This window comes from Aristolochia californica, unplaced genomic scaffold (assembly GCF_029961685.1).
Source record: "Aristolochia californica isolate CCGP_79_NKW_82.1479 unplaced genomic scaffold, dmAriCali1.0.hap1 SCAF_2, whole genome shotgun sequence".
Classification (NCBI taxonomy): Eukaryota; Viridiplantae; Streptophyta; class Magnoliopsida; order Piperales; family Aristolochiaceae; genus Aristolochia; species Aristolochia californica.
Window position 1 is genome coordinate 50,538,328 of NW_027181881.1, and position 25,413 is coordinate 50,563,740.

The 25,413-nt window shown below is 37.9% G+C and overlaps 3 protein-coding genes across 5 annotated transcripts; 1 reads left to right on the plus strand and 2 right to left on the minus strand.

The window, feature by feature from the left end:
• Nucleotides 1-245: 245 nt before the first annotated feature.
• Nucleotides 246-6,350, minus strand: LOC137955416 (conserved oligomeric Golgi complex subunit 8). 2 transcript variants are annotated; one of them, XM_068802348.1, is made up of 13 exons: nt 6,130-6,350; nt 5,711-5,910; nt 5,471-5,623; nt 4,600-4,748; nt 3,007-3,084; nt 2,824-2,917; nt 2,330-2,404; nt 1,864-2,160; nt 1,680-1,747; nt 1,539-1,593; nt 1,196-1,334; nt 919-1,103; nt 246-826 (listed from the first exon to the last, which is right to left on the minus strand). In XM_068802348.1, exons 2-13 carry the CDS (start codon nt 5,825-5,827, stop codon nt 557-559), a joined length of 1,680 nt encoding a protein of 559 aa, XP_068658449.1. In that variant the 5' UTR covers nt 5,828-5,910; nt 6,130-6,350; the 3' UTR covers nt 246-556. The 2 variants fall into 2 exon arrangements, with proteins under 2 accessions (XP_068658449.1, XP_068658450.1); XM_068802349.1 differs by lacking the exon at nt 6,130-6,350 and adding an exon at nt 6,049-6,113.
• Nucleotides 6,351-7,102: 752 nt separating this feature from the next.
• Nucleotides 7,103-9,582, minus strand: LOC137955413 (pentatricopeptide repeat-containing protein At5g39350). The gene has a single exon (XM_068802345.1). It carries the CDS (start codon nt 9,393-9,395, stop codon nt 7,173-7,175), a length of 2,223 nt encoding a protein of 740 aa, XP_068658446.1. The 5' UTR covers nt 9,396-9,582; the 3' UTR covers nt 7,103-7,172.
• Nucleotides 9,583-21,514: 11,932 nt separating this feature from the next.
• Nucleotides 21,515-23,586, plus strand: LOC137956481 (dormancy-associated protein homolog 3-like). Of its 2 annotated transcripts, none has more exons than XM_068804003.1 (3): nt 21,515-21,683; nt 22,215-22,367; nt 23,129-23,586. In XM_068804003.1, exons 1-3 carry the CDS (start codon nt 21,569-21,571, stop codon nt 23,245-23,247), a joined length of 387 nt encoding a protein of 128 aa, XP_068660104.1. In that variant the 5' UTR covers nt 21,515-21,568; the 3' UTR covers nt 23,248-23,586. The 2 variants fall into 2 exon arrangements, with proteins under 2 accessions (XP_068660104.1, XP_068660105.1); XM_068804004.1 differs by having other exon boundaries at nt 23,134-23,586.
• The last annotated feature ends 1,827 nt before the right edge of the window (nt 23,587-25,413 follow it).

The following is a 25,413-nucleotide window of genomic DNA, read 5'->3' on the forward strand; positions in this document are numbered from 1 at the left end:
ATGCGTTTGGTCTGAATTACGATTTGGTAAGTCAATTTAAGGGGTTTTTCAACTTCTCTCAAGTTTACTGAAAAAATGCTATTTCAGTTGTTGCAGTTAGGATCCTACTGAAATGTATTATGCAACGAACTGCACATTCAGTAGAACTTTTGAGATGATTATGAGTTTCCATGAGGCTCTCATTGATCAGAACAAAAAAAAAAGATGATTATAGGGAGAAAGAGATAAGAAATTCTACGAATATGAGAAGAAAAAAAGTGTCCAGTGTCTCCAGTTATGGAATCTGAGAATCTCATTATCTCATTTACACAGTTGGAACCTCTACACTACAAATCTCTTATCCTCAAAAGTAATTAATGACTACGCTATTCACCACAAGCGTTCCAACAGTAATAATCTGATATCGGCCACCGGCACCAGATCGGCTCCACAAGTTTCCTAAGGGACCGTTGTGAGGCAACAAATTTTCATAAGTAGGAGAAATGTCAATCAACAGAACATCTGTACAAGCTCCAAAAATTTCCTCTTTTTTCTGCGACATTAAACATCACAAATCTCAGTGTACAGGGCTATCTTGCGCCCTAGACATCCCGTCCTCATCTTCAGCCTTGGATGCAACTCCATTAGCTTGTTTGTCCTTTCCTTCACCATTTTCAGCACCATGTTTCCCTCCCGTTTTATCGGAGACAAATTTAGTGGCTCCTCTTACCGGAGAGACTGTCAATAATCGGCTAAGCCCATCAAATATGCTCTTTGATTCTGTAATCAACATGGTGCCACCGGGAAAGCAACGACCAAAGCAAGTTGCACAATAAGGAAATACGACCTACAAAACCCCACAGTTTTATTCCCTACAAAGATGTTCTACTGAAAGAGAGGTCAATTTATAGCTGAAGAGAAATCTACTAGTCCTCTCACCTCAATAAATGCTAGGCACAATGAGAGAAAGAGTGTGGACTCATTCTCCCGGAGCATACGAGTTGCATTATACCTCATCAGAGAGTCAGAAACAGACTGCAATCCATTCACAAGTTCTTGAGCTAGGACATGCTTTAACACTACTGGTGCACAGGGCCTTAATTCATTCATAGCCGCTGACACTCCTGTCACCAAGAGGCAGTAAACATCAACAGGAGACTCTTGTGGAGCAGATCATAGATGAGAGAGAGAGACAGAGACAGAGAGAGCACCTCACCATTGACAAATACAGCAATAGGTGGATGTTCCATCAAATAGGAAGGTGGAGTAACATCATCCTGACTGTCCTCACTGGCACCGTTAGATGAGAAACCAACAGCTGGCAATGGTACCCAACGATGTGAATCCAGGACTAGCTGATAGAGGGCACCAAAATGATAAATTTATATTATACATTGTCAAAAGTCGATGAGAAACATTTGCATCAACAAAGGCTACTGAATATATTCATAAATTTTATATGTTTAGAATACCTTTATCTGCTTGAAATAAGAACAAAAGTTCGACAGTGAAGCACAAATATAAGAATCCAAAAGTAAGTCTAGACAGTTCCTACAAACCTGAAAATTCTCTACTGCTGTTTTCATATTTTTCGAGAATAAGTTAAGGACTGCACTGCAAAAACAAAAACGATGTGATTAAGGAAGTCGTTCCAGTTCAAAGGAACATGTGTTATGACATCTATAAGCAAATCCATGTACTCTTCAAAAATAGCCGGAAGCAAGCCTCTGAAATCCAATCCAACCCAGCCAAGTCCCATGGCACAGTACTGTCAAAGCACACAAGTTAGAGATAGCAAGCAATAGTACTCAAGAAAAAGAAAATCTTAACAAAATTCGGCGTGTCAAAGGTCAAATGTAAGAAAATGTGAGGAAAGTCTCTCACCATGCATTGATCAAGAATATTTGACAAAGATCCACCTTCTGTGATCTTGGGGAGCATGAGCCTCAATGTGTTCAAATGAGATGTGATCTGATGCATGGCCCAACTAAAAAGAAGCCCACCATCATAGTTCTCTTCACTTCTTGAAGTATCATCAGCAAATATTGCTCTGTATTGATTAACAACATCAAAGAGATGCATCCTATGACAATTCACCATCCCTTTTAAGTATTCATAGACATTTTTTTGGTCCAAGTCATTAAGAATGCCTGCTAGCCATGCCTCTCTGCATCTCAAAAACTGTTTCAACCAAACAGAAGACCTCATCAAAGAAGTAGAAAATTTGAAGTTTACAATCACAAGGGACAGAGCGTTTGAACTCTTTTAGAAACTGGGATTAAAACTTTGAACTGAATAAAGATATTTAAGCAGAATGTGCAAGAAAAAAAGTCAAAAGGACTAGGACTACCTGTAGGCGCAATTCAGATTCAGTGAAGACTCCTATGCGACGCAAGTATCCTATAATTCGGAGACACTCTGGCAGCTGCAAATCATTAGGGATAAAACATTTTTCATGAATAGAAATTAGATACATAATCACTATTAATGGTGTTATAGGCGCATAATGGCGGTAAGATAATTGAGTTTACAAAAGTGACTATTAGTTAGCATTCTTTAACTTATTTGGTATAACCTATATTATATTGGATGATCTCAAGAGTTCCACTCTTTCAAACAGCTATGTATAGCTTCGATATCTAGTGTTCTTTCTTTTTTCTATATTTTATTTTTCAAAATCTGTATATTTTTCTGTTAAAATTTCCACAAATTAAAAAGAAAATATTGTCAACATTCAGGGATAGCATTCACTAAAACTGAGAAAATGCTACCAAGAGCAGACAGAAAAGCTAAAAGACAACTCTAAAAGTCATCGGCTAGAAAAATCTAGTAACAACTGCAGACCTGGATATTGGATCGAAGTTTCTGAAGAAGCTGAGAAAGCAGAGCTTGAGTTGTTTGCCTTACTTCAGCTGCAAGCGACTGAATGACAGGAAGCCTAGGTGCCACAAAGTTCCATAAGGTACTTCCACAAGAATTCTGGTGCAAAGTAATGCCTTACTAGTGAAAAATAAAAAGCAAGCTCACTTGGGATGCATTGTTGAGAGTTTGTAGACGAAAGATTCTAAATCAAGTGCTTCATCATAGTTTCCATTCCGTACACATCTGCAGAACAAAAGTACCAGTTATATTCCTAATTTGAGTTTCTGTCAAATTGCATATGCAAACAGCTAAGTAATAAGATTAGTTAATAAATAAAAGCAATACCTACGGAACCAACAAAATGCTTTAGGACATCAAAAAAGCATGTCTGCAACACTATATGAAACTCTTTTTCTTTTCTTTTTTGAATGGTTATTGTATACCGCTTTAAAAGCAACAAAAATTATGTGAAGAAGCTATGATAAAGCAGGTCCAATTAGGGTATGTTTCAAGGAAGAAAAAGCGGATGGAATTTTTGGCCCATTTTTGGAACTGTAAAGGGATTCAGTTAAAACACCGAAATCTCATACATTCCTTCTCAAAGAAATAATATCAGAAGAAAGAAGACAAGAATTTAAGAGGAAAAAACATATAGAAAATTCAGGATATGAAAATTAAGACCAAGTAACGACAGAAAAAACCAACATAAAGGATTGCCAACAACATTCTGAAACCAGGCCAGGTTGGAGAGATTGAGCTGGCTTGACTATATACCATCTAACAACTATGAAAATGAACTACCTGGAAAACCCGGCAGAATCTAATGTAAACCACAAATTATCACATCATGCCCTGCAGGACTTTGTTTTTTCTCATTAAAAGAAGACCTTGCACTAGTCAAGACTAACTGGCCATGGGGCATGTTTTCTCCTCATGAAGGATCCATGAATAATTATATGAACTGAACGAGAAATTGCCAAACACAGCACTGCAATCCCTCCTGATGGAGGATCTTATTGACAATCCTTTCAATTACATGAATTTTTTTCCGCTACACATTTAACATGATACTAATAATACAAAAAAGAATCTGACATTTCCACTATATAACAATTGTAACTATTGTTCTACCAAACAGAAAAGCATCATGAGTAATATGCATGTGGGCAGTTCCGTTCTTTAACTATAAACTTGAACATAATTCTTAATCGTCCTACCAAAAGCATATATCATTGTTAATTTTTTTAATTTTACAATTCATTTTGATCTGAAGCCTTTTTACTTATACATACCTAATTGTCATATTAGCATTGGTTAACCAGGTGTTTTCTTTGCTAAGATGATAATGATGAGACAATAAAGAGGAGAAGAAACAGAATAAAGAGACAAAGAAAAGTAGTATACAAAAGAAACTAAAAAATAATAAAGAAAAGAATCTGCCAAACATAGGCAAGTAAACCATTCCTAGCAAATGAGTCTGCCACACTTTGCTAAGCAGGTGAGATTGATTGCATACAAAAGAAACTAAAAATTATCAAGGAAAGAATCTGCCAATGCCAGACACGAGCAAGTTCCCCATTCCTAGCAAGAGAATCTGCCACTCTTTGCTGAACAGGTGAGAATTGATTGCATCAGTGGATCGAGGGACACTGACATGACAAGCCCAGGTATTACAACAATGATGCAATTGAATCAATACGAATCGCTGGTTCTCCCTCAAAACTTAATGCAGGTCTAATTATCTAAACAAACACATACGTGTCCATAAGCTGAGGAATTTCAAGCAGGTCAAGCAAAGTACTATGGTTAGCTAATAATGTCCGATTTAGTTTCTTCTTCTCCAAAATCTGTTGTGCAGAATCAACAAACTCAGTACAACCAGAGCTCAGCTTTGGAATCTCGGTTACCTGCAAAACAGTTGCAAAAGAACTGTCAGATTTCAAATACAGTTAAAGACTCAATTTAAATGTAATGAGCAAAATAAGTAGCATATAACTAAATTAACTTCAAAGAAATCCAATTTGAGTAAACAAGGGTATGGAAAGAATGTATTTGATAATCTAAGTTTCCTCTTAGGAAGGCCACAAGAAGGTCATATAAAGTCTTCTTGTTTTCTCCTCTCTTGGATTCATCATGTTTGCCCATGGAGAGGCTAGGCTCTGTTTGCAGTTTTATTCGCTTTTAAATTTCTTATCTTTCAGAAAATCTTCAGAGCCTCTTGGTGTGCGGGTGGGAGGAAGGGAGTGGAGATGGGTAATTAGCTGACAGTTAATAGCTCAAGGATAAAGCAGTCTGCTTAAATTCTGGAACCTCGAATCAAACAAATGTTCCTAACTGTGATTCTAACTCCCGCATAACCCAACCTGCAGAAGCATAGTCTCCATGATCTGCTCACTTTCATGCAGACTGATGCACGTGAAGATAACAGTGAGGCTAAAAATTGTTTGCTGTGAATGACATAGGATCAGTCTCCTAGATTAAAGAGTTAACAATTAGGAACTAAACCAAAGGAGATCAGCAAGATCGGCAACTGGACTCTGGGATTTTTAAACAGCAAGGAATTCAGGAATTGTGTGAAATTATAAAGCGAAACCTTCCCAACTATTGTAGTATAAGCAACGTAGCATACCAGAGATTCCAGGTGCTTGTCGATAGCAGTGACTTCCTCGCGAATCGAGAGCAGTGCATCAGCAGCAGCAATGAAGGCTCGATAATTGCCAACTGCGACCTCCTGCATTTGTCTCTGTATACGTTCTGCATCCACACGAAGGAGCTCCGGCTCCTGAAAATGCATACACAGCCGAAAATTAAACACAAATACCCAAAGACTTCACCAGAATAAATACATTGGGGAAAGTAAGGAACAAACTTTGTGTAGTCGATCTAACGTGAACGAGAGAAGCTCTGAAACGTACGGCTGCTGAGAGGCGCTAGCAAGGGGCAGAAGTTCAGCCACCATCGTCTCTCCTGGGTTCTCGGTTTCCATAGGATTGATGGAGGTGGTAGTCCAGAAATTCAAGTCGAACCCGTAGTCAGGAGGAGCAAGGATGACGATAATCGAAGAACGATCTGGAGAAAATAAACAAAAACTCCAATTTACAGTCGCAGATCTAGTTATATGTTATGTTTCGGATCTACAAAAAAATCCAAAAATCTAGCATGCAGAGAAGGCGCATAAATATATTTTTCCGAATGCAAATTTCGTACAGTTAATGCTCAATTGGTTCGCACGTCAGAAAACATGAAACAACGTCAGGGAGATCTGAGTCATGAGAAAGCCAATTTAACCTCGAAAAATGAAATGTGTAGGACTTAAGCTTCTCCGAGAAGATTCCTATCAATTGCTCTAGAGATTCCTGGCTTCTACAAAATTTCTATCAATTGCCAAGATTTCATACGACACTGAGGAAGTAGGCGTGAAGGACCGTTTCCGCGTCGTTGAGGTCGCCTCTCTGGCAACTGGCAAGCAGCCCGCGAAGGATTTCGAGCAGCAAAGGCAAAGAGGCTCTGCACTCGCGAACCGCGACTTTCGAACTCGGGAACCGCAGGCAGATAAAAATCCCGGTTCTAGTGCCCGACCGAACAACTAATTGGGTCGGGCTTTAATGAATCGACTCGGTCTACAAAAGAAATAAAAAATAACAAAAACCATTATTAAAAAAGCGAATTGAATATCAATAATATAAAATGTAACATAATCGATTTTATAATAAAATATAATATTATTGAGGATGTCAAATAGGCTTTAATTGTAAATAGAAGGGGTGTAGGCAATTCACTCAGGTACATGTTTTCGGATTTGTTAGGTATATTTGGAACCCATGGAAAATAAAAGAAAAAAAAATATGAAAATTTGATTATTTTTATTCCAAAAAATAGTTAATGGAAAGGAGAATTTGGTTATAATTTTATTTTTATTACCTATTTTTTTAGAATAATAATGATCAAATTCTTATTTTCTTTTCTTTTATAGGGTTCCAAACAAACCCTTAGTGCCGCTATCGGGAAAATTTGATGGAAAAATTGTTTTTGACTAATTTTATCATTATAAAAATTGACGATGATCCACCTTAAAAATGGGTGAAAAAAAGGATATCATACTCAATAGACAGATCTGCAAAACGAAAAAACAAATTAAAAAGAAAAGGAGAACAAAACTGAGAGAAGCCTCTATTGAAAACCATGATCGCTTGAGATGTATTTTCTTCTGCACTTTGTGTTGGCATAGTTATTAAACATAAGAAATACAAAGAATCAGCATCAAATAAGAAACAAATGGCTAAACGCTTACATATGAACTGAAAAAAATCCTCCGAGTCTTCCTTCTCATTCTATGTACAATAAGCTACACTAAAAGGTTTTCTAACTTCAAGCAAACTGTATCCTGGTGTTTTACTCAAACCTCTATCATTCATCAGAGTTCTCACACCCTCAACATGATTCCACATTCCAACAGCTGAATAAATATTTCCCAGTAAGACGTAGTTCCCTGTATTGTCCGGCACTAATTCAAACAGATACTTAGCAGCTACCTCTCCCCAGTCCACATTCTTATGTAGTGCGCAAGCACCAAGTAATGCACCCCAGACAGCTTGATTGGGCTCTAATGGCATTGTAGCTATAATATCATATGCTTCCTTTAGTCGACCAGCACGACCAAGAAGGTCGACAATGCAACAATAGTGATCAAGATGTGGTTCTATGTGATAGATTTCAGTCATGCTTCTGAAGAGACAGATGCCATCATCTACTAGTCCAGCATGGCTGCACGCGTACAGCACAGATGTAAGAGTGACTTCATTCGGTTTTATCCCCGATTGTATCATCTGATTGAAAAGCAGAATTGCATCCTTGCCATAACCATGCATTCCATACCCAGAAATTATTGCACCCCAAGAGACAATATCCTTCTTCGGCAGTGTTGCAAAGAGCATATTTGCTGAATCTAGGTTTCCAGACTTTGAATAGATATGCATCAGACCAGTGGTTATCTCAACGCCGCTTCGTTGAGAGAAAATGAAGCCACTTCTTACAAGGTAGCCATGTATGTTCCTCACTTCCCAATGATTTGCCAAACTCCCATAAGCAGGAAGAAGACATATGATGGTTGATGTGTTACATGGTACAGCTTCTGTCCTCATTTGCTTGAAAACCAGAATTGCTTCTCGTGCAAGCCCATTGTGAGTGTAACCTGAAATGACTGCATTCCAAGGGACAGTTTTTCTTCTTGTAGTGTTTGTGAACACTCTATAGCAAAGGTCCATTTGCCCACATTTGGCGTACAAGTCAATCAAGGCAGTTTCCACAATAACATCCATTTGGAGCTGCCCATACTTCCTAATGGCTATTCCGTGTATAGACTTGCCGTACTCGAGTGAAGATGAACAATGAGGACAGGCAGAGAGTAGAGTGGTCAGTGTAACCGAAGTAAGTTTAATTTCTAAAAGTTGCAGCATCTGGCGGGTGATGAGAAATGCTTCTCCCGGATTTTTATTCAAGACATACCCGCCAATCATAGTTGTCCATGACACAACATCTTTCTCACCATCATCAAATACTTTGCTCGCATCCTCCATGCTGCCACACTTTGCATACGTATCTATAAGTGAATTTCTCACTTGGAGCCAGTTTCCAAACCCCTTGATGTTGATGAATCCATGAACTTGTTTAACTCTTCGCAGATCCTCCGAATGTGCATAGATGGGCAGCACACTTACTACAGTCGCGGAGTCAGGTTGTTCACCTACACGTTGCATTTGGACAAAAACTGCAAGAGCTTCCTCAAGGCACCCATGTTGTAGATTACCAGCAATCATGGTGTTCCAAGAGACAACATCTCTTTCATGCATGTTAGCAAACAACAGGCTTGCGTTGTCTCTTCGATCACAATTCATGTACATAGCAATAAGAGAATTTTGGACGTATGTATCAGACCCATATCCGGTGGCGATTGCTTGAGCGTGAATTTGCTTCCCCACTTGAAGCAGCGACAAATCACCACATGCCTTGAGAAGAAAAGGAAATGTCAAGTTGTCGGGTTTTTGCCCCGACGAGAGCATTTCGTCATACAGGGAGAGAGCAGTCTCTGCTGCCCCATCGTTTACATACCCGCGAATCATGACATTCCACAGAAATGCGCTTTTGTTCTTCATGATCGAGGACTCGTCGCCATCGAAAAGGAAGCGTGCATGGGCTATACCTCCACAGATTGCGTACATGGCAACAAGTTTGGAGCATAGTAGGGGTGATTGACCCAATAAGCCGCAGGCAATCATGTAGGCGTGGAGCTGCTTCCCTTTTCTCAGACATCTTGTCTTGAGGCATGTTTTCAACAAAAGCTCGGAAACGCTAGCATCAACAGAAAGATGATGAAGTGGGCGTTTAATTTTTGGGAAAACGTGACTGCTAAGGTTCATGGTTGTCAATAGATCCTCAGGTGAGCTCCTTCTGTTGTTGTACCAGCAACAGAAGCTTGGAATCAGAAGCTTCAGTAACATGAGGACGCGGTTAAGAATGGGATGGATCCATCCCATTCTTCCATAGCCACTCGGCATTAACCCTTAGCTTCGATTATTTTTTCCCCTGCATCAACTAGGGGATCAATACACAAGTTTAAACTCCGATCTCTCATTTCTTCTTCAAGCCAAACCCAAATGTCAATATCGCCTGCCAGTTTACTCCATCTCGTTTCAAAGCTGTGACTCCAGCCAGTAATAAGGATAGCCAAGAAGCAATTAGGGAGGGTGGCAGAATTTTTTCACTGTTCAAATCAAGTGACATGAATCACACAAAAGTATAACAAAGATTACTAATACTATGAGCTGTTCAGCGAATGTTTGGCATGAAACTACTAACACTCACAAAATTTCGAAATTTATCTCCGCGCAGACGAAGTAGCTCGTGCTTGCGCAGAAAGAAAGGGCAGTCTACGATGGCTACAGAGCATAATTTTGCCCAGACGCAACAGGCATTACTGGGAAAGATAAAACTTAAAACTTTTTAAGACGTAGGTAAGGGAAAGGAAATTTTGGTCTTTTTGATTTATCACTGCAAAATTAGAAGTTCCAAAATTGTCCTAAAGGGAAAGGGTATTTTGGTCTTTTTGATTTATAACTGCAAAATTAGAAGTTCCAAAATGGTACTAAAGGAAAAGGGTATTTTGGTCTTTTTACTTTATAACTGCAAAATTTGAAGTTCCAAAATTGTACTAGTGAATTTTAAAATTCTTTATTGAGGGTTTATATTTTTTCGACGAATTTAGAAATTTGCTACTAGAGTTCATACTCTCTATCAACGAATTTTGAAATTCATTGATGGAGTTCATACTCTCTATCACGAATTTTGAAATTCATTGTTGGAGTTCATACTCTGTACTAACGAATTCAAAATTTCATTGTTGGAGTTCAAATTCTATACCAACAAATGTTGAAATTTGTTGATAAAGGTTTAGATGTTTAGTAGCCAATTTAAAATTTGCCAGTATAATTTTGAACTTCAATAGAAGATTTTTTTTATAACTTTTATATATTTTTATTTAACTTAAAAATAAAGATAATTTCTACATAAAATATTGGTAAAAAATAAAAAATAAACTTAATCAATTAAAAATTATACAAAACTATAAAAATACAAAAAATATATTAAATTTACAAAAACTATTACCTCCTTTATGGAAGCTGAGTTATCGTAAGGTTCCAACTATATGTCCAAAAGCAATCTTCAATTGTTCAGGTTTACCATGTAAAATATAGAAGAATAACACCAACAGTTAAATATAAAAAGTAACAAAAAAAATATGAACATACAAAATAAGTACAAGAAAATGTATTATTCCAATCTATACTAAAACCTTTCACTACAAAGGAAGATCGTGTTCATTTAAAGGAGGCACAAGAGACAAATTGGGACAAATCACTAATGCAAAACTATGCAAGGGTGATGTCTCCCTCGTCCACTCAAAAGAGGACATCCCCATGCATGGCTCTAGAGAATTCAATCCCTTTAATCTCTCACATGCGGGTCCCACTACTTCCAACTCAAGATCTTCTACAAATCATGATCAAATCAATTAGGGAGACAAATTATCTCAAATTACTCAATCAAAGAAAGAAGATCAAGGCAAAATCAAAGGATGAAAAAAGGAATTATTGAACTCTACTTTGAATTGATTTATGTAATTATGTAAAGACACCTAGATTATAACTTGTAAGAGGAAGTCCTTGTGATTTATTTCTCCTTTAAAGTTTTTTGCAAAACCTATATAAACCATTGTTATCCTTCTACAATTCATTTAATACACATTTATTTTGCCAACTTATGAAGAAATTTTACCAATACTCCAGAGTCATGACCTTCAGATAAGTCAAACACTTGGAAATTCATTTTCAGCCATGATGGTGAACAAATCTTTTGCCAACAAGTCATCAAAGGCAAAAAGCAACAACCGATTTTTCAAACAAAATTCATGTAAATCCCCTAAACATAACAACTTCACCCATTCCAAAAATAATACTTTCGGTCAATTCTACAACAAGAAGCAACCATCATCCACTGCCTCATCAAATGGGATTCGGTGTCAAATTTGTCATAAACATTGACTCTGCTAATATGCTGGCATCGGTTCAATCATTATTACTAAGCTGAAAATATTTCAAGTGCTTTTGCAACTCTCACCATATCTAAACTGAAGACTCACAATGGTTTCCTGATACTGGTGTTACAACACATATAACAAACAATCCAGGTATGTTCTCGAACCTTTCTCCTTATAAAGGATAAAAAATAGTACAAGTAGGAGATGGTAAAACTTTCTCTATTAAAGGAAATGGACAAGTTCAACTACCATCCTCTATCAGTTCTTTATACCTTAATAATGCTCTTTTAGTTCCACAAAAAAAAAAAAAAAAAATCTCATTTCGGTTTCAAAGTTTACAAAAGACAATAACTGTTTCATGAAGTTTCGTACAAATTGTTTTCATGTGAAAAACATGCAAAATGGAATAATTAAAGCTAGCAGAACAATGTCTGATGGTATATACCTCTTTCCTCAAGAAGAAAAAGCTTTTGCATAAGAATCACAATCTATGTTGTGGCATAGAAGACTTGGTCGTCTATCTTCAACTTTAATTTCATCCTTAGACAAAAACTAATCTTTACTGTAAGTTCTTTTTTAGACACTTGTGTTAGTTGTCAGATGGTAAAATAAACTAAATATCCTTTTGATCGTATTGAACATAAAGCTACTAAACCACTTGAAGTGGTTCATTTTGATTTGTGGGGACCTTCACCATTAATTTCTAATTTTTGATTCAAATATTATATTATTTTTGTTGATGATTACAGTTGATTTGTGTTGTTGTATCCTCTAAAAGCTAATAATAAAGCCTTTGAAATATTTGTTAAATTTTGAAATATAGTGGAAAATCAATTTTCTTACAATATCAAAGTAATTCATTCAGATGGACGAATTAAGTACATAAACTCTCTTTTTAAATATTATTTGATTTAATATGGAATTTTTCATCATCTCTCTTGTCCTTATACTCCGTAACAAAATGGAATAACTAAAAGAAAACAGCGACACATTTTTTAACCGAGATTAGCATTGTTATATGAAAGTAATGTTCTAACTAGTTTTTTGGGTTGGAGCTTTTCAAACTGCAGTATATTTGATTAATCGGCTTCCTACTGCTCCCTTACAAGGTAAAGCTCCTTATTCTTTGCTTCTTAATTCCTCTCCTACTTACAATCATATTCGTATTTTTGAATATCTATATTTTCCTTGTTTACGACCTTATAACAAAACCAAGTTTTAGCCATGGTCTATACCTTGTGTTTTTCATAGATTTCATGATTCTTATAAAGGTTATCAATATTTTTGTCCATCTTTAAACAAAGTTTTTATCACTAGGCATGTTGTTTTTTTATGATTCTTGTTCTCTGACTAAAAAAATTAAAATTATACCTCCACTTCCTCTTTCAACCTCTGATGATATTTATGTTCAAAATCCTACATAATTGTTTTAAGGTTGTTAATCAATTACCTAATCACATAAAAATTAATAAATTTATCAATATCATACACTTAAAGTTATATTACACAAACCTAATTAATCAACTACCTAAACTCATTTAAGTAACTACATTATCCTAATTTATCAATAAAGTTTATCTAATTAATTAATCACCTTGTTACACTTAATTATTCTTGAATATATACTTATTTGATTATGATAGCCTAGTTATGCTTTAGATTTACTTAATTATTTACATTAACTAATTATTAATCAATAACTCAACTGATTGTGTAAATTACATAAACATATATGACTCAATCAATATATAATGTGCATCAATATAACCAAACAAATTATTATACTCTCATTAATAATAACCCAATGAGAAAATTTTGCTTAATTAATGTTTTATTCTTAATTTTTTAGTTAAATTATATTATTGAAGTTTTTTTTATAAAATTGATATTTAAATATAAGTGAATTAAGACAACTAAGTGCAATATATAGTATAATTTAATGTAATTAATTAGGTTAATGTATATCTTATTGATGATCTAGTAATTATAGGGATTAATTGGGCATAACTTAGTGGTTAATTAAGTTTACTCGATTATTAATTTCGTTATTATTACGTAGAGGGGTTTAGGTTGTTAATTAATTCATTTTGCTTTCATGGGAACAGCCGACTTGGAGAAGAAGAAGACTGTTTGAAATTTAAAAACGCGAAAGCCAAATTCGATTTGGTTTTGGCTGTGAAACAGAGAGCGTGAGAGGTGGCGTGCATGGAGGACCGAGGTGGCGCAAGTGAAGCAAAACTAATTTAGTATTATTGAAAGCGAAGAAAAAGGGTCGACTTCAGAGTCCAGCCATCTTTTCAATCATTCCCTCCCTCCGCAGTCCGGATCGCACGCACGTGATCTTGGGGGAAATCAGTTGGGGTGATCCAGCAGCAGCCTTCACCAGTCGCCAGTCTTCCTCCTCTCTCGACGACTGTGCCTTCCTTTGCGTGTCAAACTCAACTAAACTAACCTCAAACGATGAACGATCGTTGATGCTGCCGCCCCTCCCGCATAAGATTTACCTGGTACCCTCCCCTGCACATCGCTGTCACTCACTCGCTCCTGATTCCCCCTCCCATTCTTCCTTCTTCACATTTTGTTACTTCGATGCTTCTCATTTTTCTCATCTCCGTTGCTATTGCTACCCAGCTAGCTCTTCTTCCCCCTCCTTTTGTTTAATTTCCAGCATTCTTGTTCCAGTAATCCAATTTCTCTCCCTTACCATTCAGACTCGTGTGTTCATTTTCATCTATCGGAACGAAGTAAGTATAAATTGTTGAAAGAATATGCATCCTGCTTGGCCTTCCTGGGTCCCTACCCAACAGGCCAGAATAGCTTTCGAGACATTTCAGGATTGTTCCATGGCCTGAGGACAACATAGATCAGAGCCCGGGAAATGCTCGGGTTCGCTGCACCCTTGGTAGGTAGAGCAGAGCAGAGCTGACAACATTATTTGATGGAGAAGCCAGAAGAACTATTGCCTGCCGTGTGTGACGGTCTACTGATCCAATCCTGAAACCTTGCGAACAAACTAACGTTAGCACCATTTTTTCATTACCTGAAACAGTGAATTTATCATGCAAGTAAGAAAACTCGTTGTTGATACTCCTTATCAAAGTAGAGTAACAGAGCGGTTGCAGCCACAGAACAAGCAAATCAGTAATTCCGGGAAGAAAAGAAAAACAGACGGAGACGTCTTATAACACATCGGCGTGGAAGAAACTGTTTGCTTTCTCTCGCATGTGGTTGTCTTCCTCAGGCTTTGATGGCTTCATTTTGACACTGATATGCACATTAAAAAAGGAAGACGCTCAGAGGCATCTGGCAGAGCAACAAAGAGGGAAAGCCATCGCGGGGTAGGGCAAATGCAAATGCTGGTGTTTTAGCACAGCAGAAGAACAAGATATACACAAAGCGAAAGGTGAGCAACCCATGTTGGAGAAGGGGAGCACGCGCAGAGGCGAGACTCACAAAGGTGGTGGCCCTTGCACGTGCCCTGCTTCTCCAACGAGGACCTGTTCACCCAGCCAGCAGCGCCATGGTTAACAAGCTTAGATGATGAAGGAGAGGAAGCAGGTCTCTGATATTTATACCAGCAGAAGAGAGAGGAAATGAGTGAGGAATAGGTAGAGTCCTGGAGTGGGTTTTCTTTAAAGAGGTGGAGCAATCAAGTGCAGAGAGGACCTGCGGAGATTTTTTATATCAATGGGTCAGCCAAGGGCCTCGCCTCTTGTCGGCCTTAACACGTACACAACCTTGTTCCCCTTCAAACCAACCGAAGCAAGCAAGCAGGCTTCATGGAACGTAAAGGCTACGGCCAAGCCCCAAAACTGAATAAATCCTGCAAAAAGGACTTGCAAGGACAACACCCCTGCTGCTGCTTCCTCTTCTCCTTCCTTTCTTAGTTGCTTTAGTCTGAGAATCCACTCTCAGCTCTGAAATTAGCACCAAGTCATATCGAATTTAATTAATTGTTAAGAGATGGAAGGAATGCGTAACAGGGAGACGATCGATAGGCTGTAGGGAAAGTGAAGAAAGCGGGGAAAAGCACGAGACTTGCGTACGTCAAAGTTAAGGGACTGTGAGCGACAGAGAATTGGATTGTGAAGAATTTTACGACAGATACAGATTTGCACGGTGCCATGACGTGTGAAACAAGCCATGGTGCGTGTGGAGAAGGCCTGTCCTGGTCCCGTCGTGGACCCTTTGAAAAGCTTATTTGATTCCCGGAGATCTTAATGGTTTCTCGTCATTCCCTCCTCTCTGATCCCCTGCCCCGACTAAAGTAGGTATTCCAGAAACATGTCTGGGCTTCATACAGGAAAACCGTCATTTCCTTGGTTATCACTCCTTATCAAAAATGTCAATTTGCTTGTATTAATGGAAATGCATTGCTTATCAACCTCACGCTCCATCCCCTCCATCAAATAGCGTGTTCACTTTCACGCCTTGTAAACGATTAGCCGCGGATCCATCTGGGTCTACAAGCATCTTTTTCCCTGGTGCCCTGCTCTTTCTCCTGATCAATTTTTGTTTTCTCTTTGCTGCCATTAGTATCTAAAACGATCAAAGTATCAAACTTTACGTTTTGAATTCATGTAAAGGGCTACGGAGGGCTGCTTCTAGCCTTGTATACCGATATAAGCTTCAGATTCAGAGAAGGCGGGTAGGTGCAATTATGAGGAAGTGAGAAACGAGATCCAGCAGAGAGAGAGAGAGAGAAAGACGAAGCTGGTGACAGCATTAACTTGTCTTATTGTTGCGTTGCCATCGTATGAACAATTCTGTGTTAACGCCGCACTGGAATTGAAATGCTCCATTCAGTCGCGTCAGTTTTCCTACATTTCATACTTACTACAATCATTCTCCGGCCAAAAATTTCTTTGCACTCGATGCAATTGATGACTTTCGTTGCGGTAGACTGAATAACAGCTTTCGGGTTTACTCCCTTTTCGTGCAATGCAACGCCGTGCTCGGAAGGAGAGCTTTGGAAGGTCATGGATGACTAGTAACCAGAAGCGCATATTTGTCCGTCTTTAATCCGAAGTGGGTAGACGAAAAAAATAGTCTGGTTAAGAGAGGAGCTTTAATCTAAACGAAGTTGATAGACCTCCATGCTCTTGAATTGTATTGTTGAGAAGATGATTAGTAAAAGTGCAAGACGGCCTTTGAAGAATGAATCATTGCTTGAAAAAAAAAATTATAAAAGATTTGATTTATGTCTTCAAAGTTTACTTACTAAAATCTCTGATTTTTTGGAATTATATTTGTGGATAACTGAGTTTTGAATTTATTTAAAACATGATTTATATCAATTTGAGACCTCTCCAGAGAAAAAAAATGGTGTTTAAGCCTTTACCTTGAGTTTACTTGAGCTAAGTTGAGTGAACTTGAGAGGATGGCTAAAAAATCCTTCATCTCTTGCCTCGAATTTATTTCAATCATCCATATGAAATTTAACTTCAAACTTAGGTGTTAGTGTGGACGAGTTCAAGTGCACTGGAAAACAGTTTCCAGTGTTAGTGCCCCAAAAAAAGAGAAAAATATCAAAAAAAGAAAATGAGTAACTTGTAATAGTATACTTCATTAAAACATAACAAATTAGGTCAAACAAACATGATTACCACACGAATAAGTAATTTAATGTATAATTAAAATATATTAATATACTAATTAATTAAATTAGATATTATATTATTTAATGACTGCAGTTTACTGTATATTAATACAGTAATTATGTGAGTCAATTAACTATGCATATGATTAATTATAAAAAACAGGAAAAATTAAATTTAACATACTATATTTTTACGTATTATGGCATCGTCCGAAGGAAAAGCACCGCTAGAGGCGGTTGGGGTAGAAGAAATTGCATCGTCTAAAGGAAAATCAGGGTTGACAATAGGATTTGCAAGTTTTTTTTAATAAAAAAAATCGCACATGCGAGTTCGCACACTATGCGGGACGGGGCGTCGAGGGGGGAAAATAATTTCCCCCCTCAACTTAGGAATCCGAAGGGGTTCTGTGCGTCGCTGATGAGAGCGGTGATCACCTGATCTGACGGTGGCAGTCGGTGGTAGGGGAGGGTTCAGAGCAGCTACTCTGACTGGGGTACGACGAGGCTAAGGCGAGGCTATGGGAGTCGGCTGAGACGAACGACAAAGAAGGCGAGGCACTGAGGGAAGGATTAGATGTGGCGGCGGCGGAAGGGGCAGTGGCGACGAGAGGGAGAAGGGAAAAGCAAGAGGGAGAAGGGAGATGGAGGCCGAGAGAGAAAAAAAAATTTGAAGGAAGAAGAGACGAGGAAGGAGGAGACCAAGAGAGGGAGGGTGTAGGAGAGAGACGGAAAAAAAAAATCTATGAGGGTTCGATGCGTCGCGCCCGCTTCATCCTGATGATTCACAATATACTGCAGAATCTGGATTCCCAAAATTAAATTGTGGAGATGATTTTTGGATTCATCCTATTCATTAACATGAATCGGGTGTTGGTGCTCCACTAACGAGATCAGGAGATGAACTAAGTAATATAGTTGAAGTTTATCTCATGCATCATGTTGACTAACCCCCCCCCCCCCCCCCCCCCCCCCCCCTTAGTGCATTGAAGTTCCCCCTTAGTGCATTGAAGTTAGGTTGTGTACTAGAGCTCCAACTTGTGTTTCTTTTTGGTAGTTACCATCCTAACTATGATTTTTGTTGCTTTATGTTAGTTACATACCAATTATGATTACATTAGTGAAGTATTCATCTATTTAATGACAAATTCATAGTTGAGTAGGGCAGTCGAAAAAAAATCTCTTGTTATCTCTCTTAATTTTTGTCTGTCTTGCAAAAAGTCAAGCACAAATACCAGTTTGCATACATTCTTCTTTTTTCTTTAAAAACCCCATTCCAATTGTAGAATACTATCTTTCTTCTCCATTGAAGACCTAATAAGGTTCATAATAATTAGCATCGAAGTGGTTCATTCATTGGACCAAGAGGATCTAGTTTTTGGCGTAAGTTCAAGCGAGCTAGAGTTATAGTAGAAATTTTTGTAGATAGAAGATTCCTTCTGTTTCAATGGATTTTCTGTCACAAATAACATATGGAATAAAAGCCATTTAAATTAATTTTCCATCACCACAAATGACTTCATTTTGATTTTTTTAAGAGAAATTGGCATTTAAAGCATCAGCAGTCGAATTGAGGAAGTTTGCGAGCAACAAAGCAAAGAATCAATCAACTGAGCATTTGCACCATCAAGAAAAAACTTTGTATTAAAAGTATACCTTTAATCAAATATCAGTGAAATTAATTTCTGACATAAAATATATTTTACCAATTTGATTTACTGAAATAAATCAATATAAGAAGAAACAAATGTCATGTTAGAAGACAGTAACGATAAAAATATGATAAAAGAGAAGTTAGTCATTGATATTGACAATTTTGGGTATAGGTGACATCTATTACATATTCGCAAAACTAAGTAGAATGTTTGTCCACTGGAATGGATGAAGTCTCACAACATGTGGATGAGTTGTTTACTAGCATTTACCGAATTTAAGCTATACTCACCCCTATTTAATGTGATGCACATTTGCTCGAAAATCCGCTTCTCTTAACCTTATCACAACTATTTCCCAAACTAAAGATTGATCTTTTCAAAATAATTGATGTTAAATGAGGTACTATTGGTGGCAAAGGATGCAAGATCAATTCAATCCTCAACAGGTGCTATCATGTATGAGATTTTGTGACTTTGAGATCATGTACAACACATGTAACACCAATCATAACTTAACCTCAAGGATAAGGTTATTATAAGAGGGATGGAATGTTAGAGACCATCCTAGTGGTATTTCAGCTACAGATCTTATGATTTTTTAATGGGGGTTTAAGAAGTTGAACATAAATAAGATAGGAAGGAAATATTTTGCAAATCTTTGCTTAAACTTGCAAATATTTTGCAAATAAACTTTCAAAGTACATTATCAAGTGCTCCAGAGTTTCAAAATCTTTCAAGTTTGTCCTCTATTAAACTCAAATCTCCAAGGCATGGTTCCATTGAAAAATTCTTATTTATTTATTTAATTAAAATATTTATTTTCAAAAAATAGTTCGATATTAATTTAATTTAATAATATTGTGATTCACATAAATAATATTTAAATATTTAAAATATTATATTATATTTTATAACTAAAAAAATTATTTAAAATATATAAGAATAAAAAATTGAATATTTTCCCTTTAAATGTATATATTAAATTACTTAATTTGACTAATTATTTTAATGACTGATTATTCATACTTAATATTATTTGGGTATGTAAATATTTTATGAACATTAATAAAGATAACAAGTTAGTAATTTTTAATATATAAATCAATGTTATAAAAATCGACCTTGTCATCTACCTAGTGAATTGAACATGCTTGATTAGGGGCGTAAAACCCGACCCGACCCGACCCGATCCGACACAAAAAGATCTTGTGAGCCTACAGTTTCCATTGATAACGCATCAATCTTTTGTCAGATTTGACAACCGCTTCTGTGCAGAGCGGCTTTTTGAGTGAATTCATTGGCTCCAGTGGATGGCAATTCTATCAGTTCAATCTTTCTGCGTCGATTGCTGATGGTATCACGAAACCGCCAAAATTCCGAATGAATGCAGCCATTGATGCATCGAATGCTTGGCTGTTTCCGGTTTGCACGACAAACCTTTAGCGACTGTCAGCTTACCAATCACCAAGAGTAAGAATTAAATATCATTGAGAGATAAAATAGCTTAGATCAGGATTGTTTTGATTATTATTTTTTAAAATTTTTAAATTTTTTATCAGCGTTGATCAATCGTCTATCCAGAGAAGAGGCGACAAGAACAGACCCTTGCCGCCATTCCATCTCTGCAGTTTTTTCCACCCTTTTACGTGCTCGGTGACCTTAGGCTGGCCTAAGTCAGATAAAGCTCAGAGAAACGATCCCTGCGAACAGATCTTTTAACTTCTTACGTTTTCATTGCAGAGTCTCACAGACGCGATTGTTGCGCTCATTCCCCGAGCTATATCTGAAGTGGTGACTCTAATCAGGGAATAGGTGTCGATCCAAGACCTAGAGAGGGGATGGGTAGAGTCCTTTTCTTCTGTCAGAGACGCCTGGGATTTTCATTCAGCGTCAAAGCAGCTTGAAATAAGAACATATTTTCCGTTTCTTGTCATCCTTAATTGTTAGAGCAACATTAGGTTTCTTCCTCAAAGAGAAGAAAATGGACTAGAAGGAAGGAATGGAGAAGCTTTCTAGGTCTACAGATCAAGTAAACTCAAGCAGAAAACATGTCGACTTAATTTCGGCCAGTACCAAACACTGCCCGCTTCCGACGCGGGAACCGGAAAGACTAATCGTGCTGCTCGTAGACCAGCGAGAGGGGGGACGGCCACTAGGAACGGGACCGATGGCAGGCCAATGAACACGGCGGAGACACGAAGAGAAATTGCCACGGCTCTCAAGTTTCATCCATCGCCGGCTGTATATTAAATAAATAAATATAAAATTCATGAATTTATATATAATAAATAAATAGGGTATTTTATTACATATATTTTTTATAAATTTAATATTTATAAGATGGTTTTATTTATTTGTTATTAATAAAATATTATATATTTTATTTTTATTCTTTCCTATTTTGATCGGACGAAGGACATAAAAGACAATCATTCTTGGGTAATCCGCCTCATTTGTCGTCGTCGACCTGCCGGGTAAGTGTAACTGTCCTCCACACCAGATCGGGCAAAGGTGGTCGTATTTCCGTAAAATTTTCATCATCAGAGGGTAATATCTTTCTAGATAGGATATATAGGTGAGGGCAATTCAGGAAAACTGCCTTGAAAAGTAGGGATTGTTCATGTGACGCGCTTCATCGCCGTACTATGAACTGCCACGTGTACTTTCGCATGACAGATTGAACTCTGACAACTCAATCTTATCTCCTAACCGTGTTCCACGATCGGCTCCCCACATCATTTTTCTCCTACTGCTTTTTGCGGTCTAGATCGGCCCAAACTTGCTCGACCTTTAACGTCCATGGCCTATAAATAAGGAAAGAACAGCCGCCACTTTTGTTTCTTTTCCCAGATATTCAGGGAAAGTCGTCCTTGATCTGTTGATATGGGTCTCCTTGACAAGCTCTGGGACGACACAGTCGCCGGTCCTCGGCCGGACAGCGGCTTGAGCAAGCTCCGGAAGTACTCGACGTTCTCCCCACGGTCAAGTTCCGGCAAAGGTCCGGTTTTGAACATGATTTGATCTTGTCTGCGGAAGCTCCTTTGGCGTGCTTTATCATTAATTTTTCTGCAAGAATATGAAGATCATTATGGTTAATTTAATTGGCTAAGATTAGTCAGGTTTGATGATTCTAACTGAAGTTAGAAATTTTAATAGTAGATAATTCTTATTTTTTCATAAGATCAAGCCCTATGTTATCTGCCAAAACAATATTGGAGTTTTTTTCTTACAATTACGAACCACTTCTAGAATAAGAATCATGTCTATTATAAGTGTTTCAGATGTGGTTACGAATTTTGAATATGGATCCGAGGAAGTTGTCGATCTCTAGGTGTAGAAACAGACTGATGGATCTTGAAGTTATTAAGTTTTATAACTTTAATTCTGATTCTACTTTAACTGAATTTTCTTGTCTCGACCGGGACGACGTGTCCGGCGACTTTGAAATCACGTTAAGGAGTGCTGATAGGCAGATTTGTGATATTATCCTCTTTGCCTGCCACTGATGGTTTCTCTGAACTTTTCGCAGAACTCGATGGTGGGAACGGAAGACCGTTTGGTGAGGATTTCTCCGAGGAGGCGGTGAAGGTTACTCGCAGTATAATGATTGTGAAACCTCCTGGATTCAGTTCTCCGCCAGTCTCTCCGGCCGGATCTACGCCGCCTGTTTCTCCATTTTCCGGTAAGCCGGCAAATCCCTCTACTTGTTCATCGTCTTCCTCTATACTTGTTAACCGTTAATCCAAACTCTTCCAGAAGACCCCGATCCAAACTGCTAGACAAGTGCCTCTTATTTACCATCCAATGTTGTGGGAATAAAACTGAGAGAAAAAACGAGGGTGTTTTGGTCATTAAGCAACGGAGGACGTCTTTTTACAAAGGATAATGCTTGTAGAAGTTTAGGTGGGTATGATATATGAGAATTAGCTCAGCAAGAATTAATAAATTCCCGATAAAATTCCCAGATTACCGTGATTGAGTCAGTGACTCGATTCACTTGGCTGACTATATGAATCTTCTGATTTGAGTTCTAGAAAATTCTCGCCAATGTTGACTCGATTCGCTCGGCTGACTATATGAATCTTCTGGTTTGAGTTCTAGAAAATTCTATCCTGTGTTCCGGGGGTATAACCGTCATTCCGCTAGTTCAACGGGGCTTCGGATGATTGTGACCCTCTTTTTCTTTCTTTATAAAAATATTTATTTACTTTTACCAAACAAGTGCTGACTCTGTCCACTTTCTTGGCGAACTACCCTCGCTTTAATTTTTTTTTGTTTTACTCTTATTTGCCTGAAAGTTTCATTGCTGTATCTGGGATCTGAGCATTCAATTTCGAAATACTTGGATGCTCAATTCTCAGAAATTGTAACTGGTCTATCCTTTCTTCTTTGAATATGGTCCTCGATTCTGATGGTTGTGATGGATATCTTGTAATGGTGGAGACCAGGAGGAGGCAGAAACAACAACCGGTTTAGGAGGAATTCGGCGTCGGACGCGTTCGAAAGACCGGCTGAGACCGGACCCAGGAGCCCTCCTCCTCCTCACGACGTGTGATCTCTGATCCATCTGATTTTTGGTGAACGTAACAAAAAACGAGAGAGCCCCATGGAGCTGTAGGCCGTTTCATCTCGTGGTTATGTCTATAAGCTTTCTACGTGCATATCTAGGAGTTTTGTATATGTGGTAGGACGACATAATGCAGTACTGGGATCATGGGTACGGATGTGGTATGTTTTTTTGTGGGGAGAGTGTGGTTGTATGTATTTTTTTTTTTTTTCTCTGTTATGTGAGATTTCGGTGGTAGAATAGGCATTGAATGTCCTGTAATATAATGACGGAGAGTGTTGTACTACTATGTCTGTTTCAAATGGAAAGTTGCACTTCTCTGTAGTTTCTTTTACTTTTCCTGCTACCATTGTTGTTGAACAATTGCGTACTGCATGGAATGATTCTAGTTTGTCAGCTATGCCATTCTCAGACGCGTGTTCTTGATCAAGGTGAAGTATCATATTTACTTCATTAATTCTGTGTCTGGAACCATTCAGCTTTAGCGTGTTTTATACTTTTAATTGTTACAATGGCCATCAACTTTTGCGATTTCCGTTAAAAAATGAAAATAAGAATTGAAAGAGGACTGTTTTGGTGTGGTGTGGTATGTGCTGATGCTGAAAGTAGAGCTACGAACACAGGAAAGCTGATTTACTGTGGAGCTTTAAACTCTTTTTAAATGTTAGAATCTCGCCATGATATATCAACTTGGTGTGGGTCCAAAGCCAGCTTGTATTCGACTGAATGGAGAGCCTTAAAGCGAACCTAACCGGCTCATGTCTCGCATTAAAAAATGTAGTTTTTGGTATTGGTCCCTATCAACTTAAATGTGCCTTGGCCTTAATATTTAGCGACAAGCGAACGACATGGATAAAGAAATACCTTAGCTGTTATTTGAGCCACCAACTTACCAAAAGAAGAACTCTTATATGAGGCCATGGCCTTGAATTTCGAAGTAGGTAGATGTGGGGAAGACAAAGGGATAGGATGCCAGGTAAGAATACGGGCCCAGCTCATTTAGGTCTTTCCCCAATTTTTCCGCCACATACAAGTGATCCTTTTCATGTCATTTGAAACGTAAAACGATGAGATCTCTTTGTCAAATCCATGAAGTTATTGTTTCCTTGTACGAGTGGTGAGGGTGGAAGTGAATAACACAGTTCAACATAAAATTAAGCTTTTTTCTTCTGCACTATTACTCCATTTCTCGAGCTCCCGTTCTTTTTATAAATCTTCATTTATGACCATAATCATCTTACTCTCACTTTACTCAAGCAGCTGAAGAACACTTCTTTAATCTGTGTCCATGGTGAGATGGCATCAAATCAACTCAAAAGAAACAATTGCTTGTCAAGAAGGTGGCTGCTGAAAATAAAGTGATGTGAGTGGCAGTAAACAGCATGGGGCCAGCCCCCCGTTGATTTGGATCCTTCCCCAAAATTTCAACCACAAACAGTCTCTCCGTTTCGTATCAATCAAACACCATATTTGAAACATATATAGCTTATCTCACATGGCGCACTCTGATAAGGTCCCTACGACAATTCCTCGATCAAGGGCAGTTTGCGAATATTATTTCCTCCGAATGAGATGCAAGACCCAGCAATGGTGCAAGTAAAATTATTATGTTAAAGCAAAAAGTTCTCGTTCCTGCTCTCGAGTGATTCTCGAAAGATTGCGCAGTTGAAGCAAATGAGAATGAAAGAAATGGCCGCTTTAGCTTTACCAATAGAGTCAAGGGGTAGTGGATTCTGCATCAAATTTGCATTAGGACCAATCAATCGTGTCTGTTTCTCTGCTAGAGGAAGATTTTAGAGTGTAACTGTTTCTCAGTTTTTAGTGTTTAAGTTGGTATCTCATTTGTTAAGTCGTCTCTGCGGGTTGATTGGGTTAATTACCTGGGGATTTTAGCCGTCTTACAGTTCGAGATGGAAAGCAGGTCCTCCATTCATGTAACTTTTATTCCATTTGATGTTGCGGCACAAGAGTACCTTAAGAAAAGGCCCTTTCAACATCGATGGTAACGTGTTGGATCGCTGATTCCCTGCACTTCAGTAAGAACTTTCAAACTTTCATGAAACAAGAAAATAGACCCAGATTCTGAACTCCCTAGTTCACTTCAGTAAGAACTCTCAAATTATCATGAAACGAGAAAATAGACCCAGATTCTGAAGTTCTT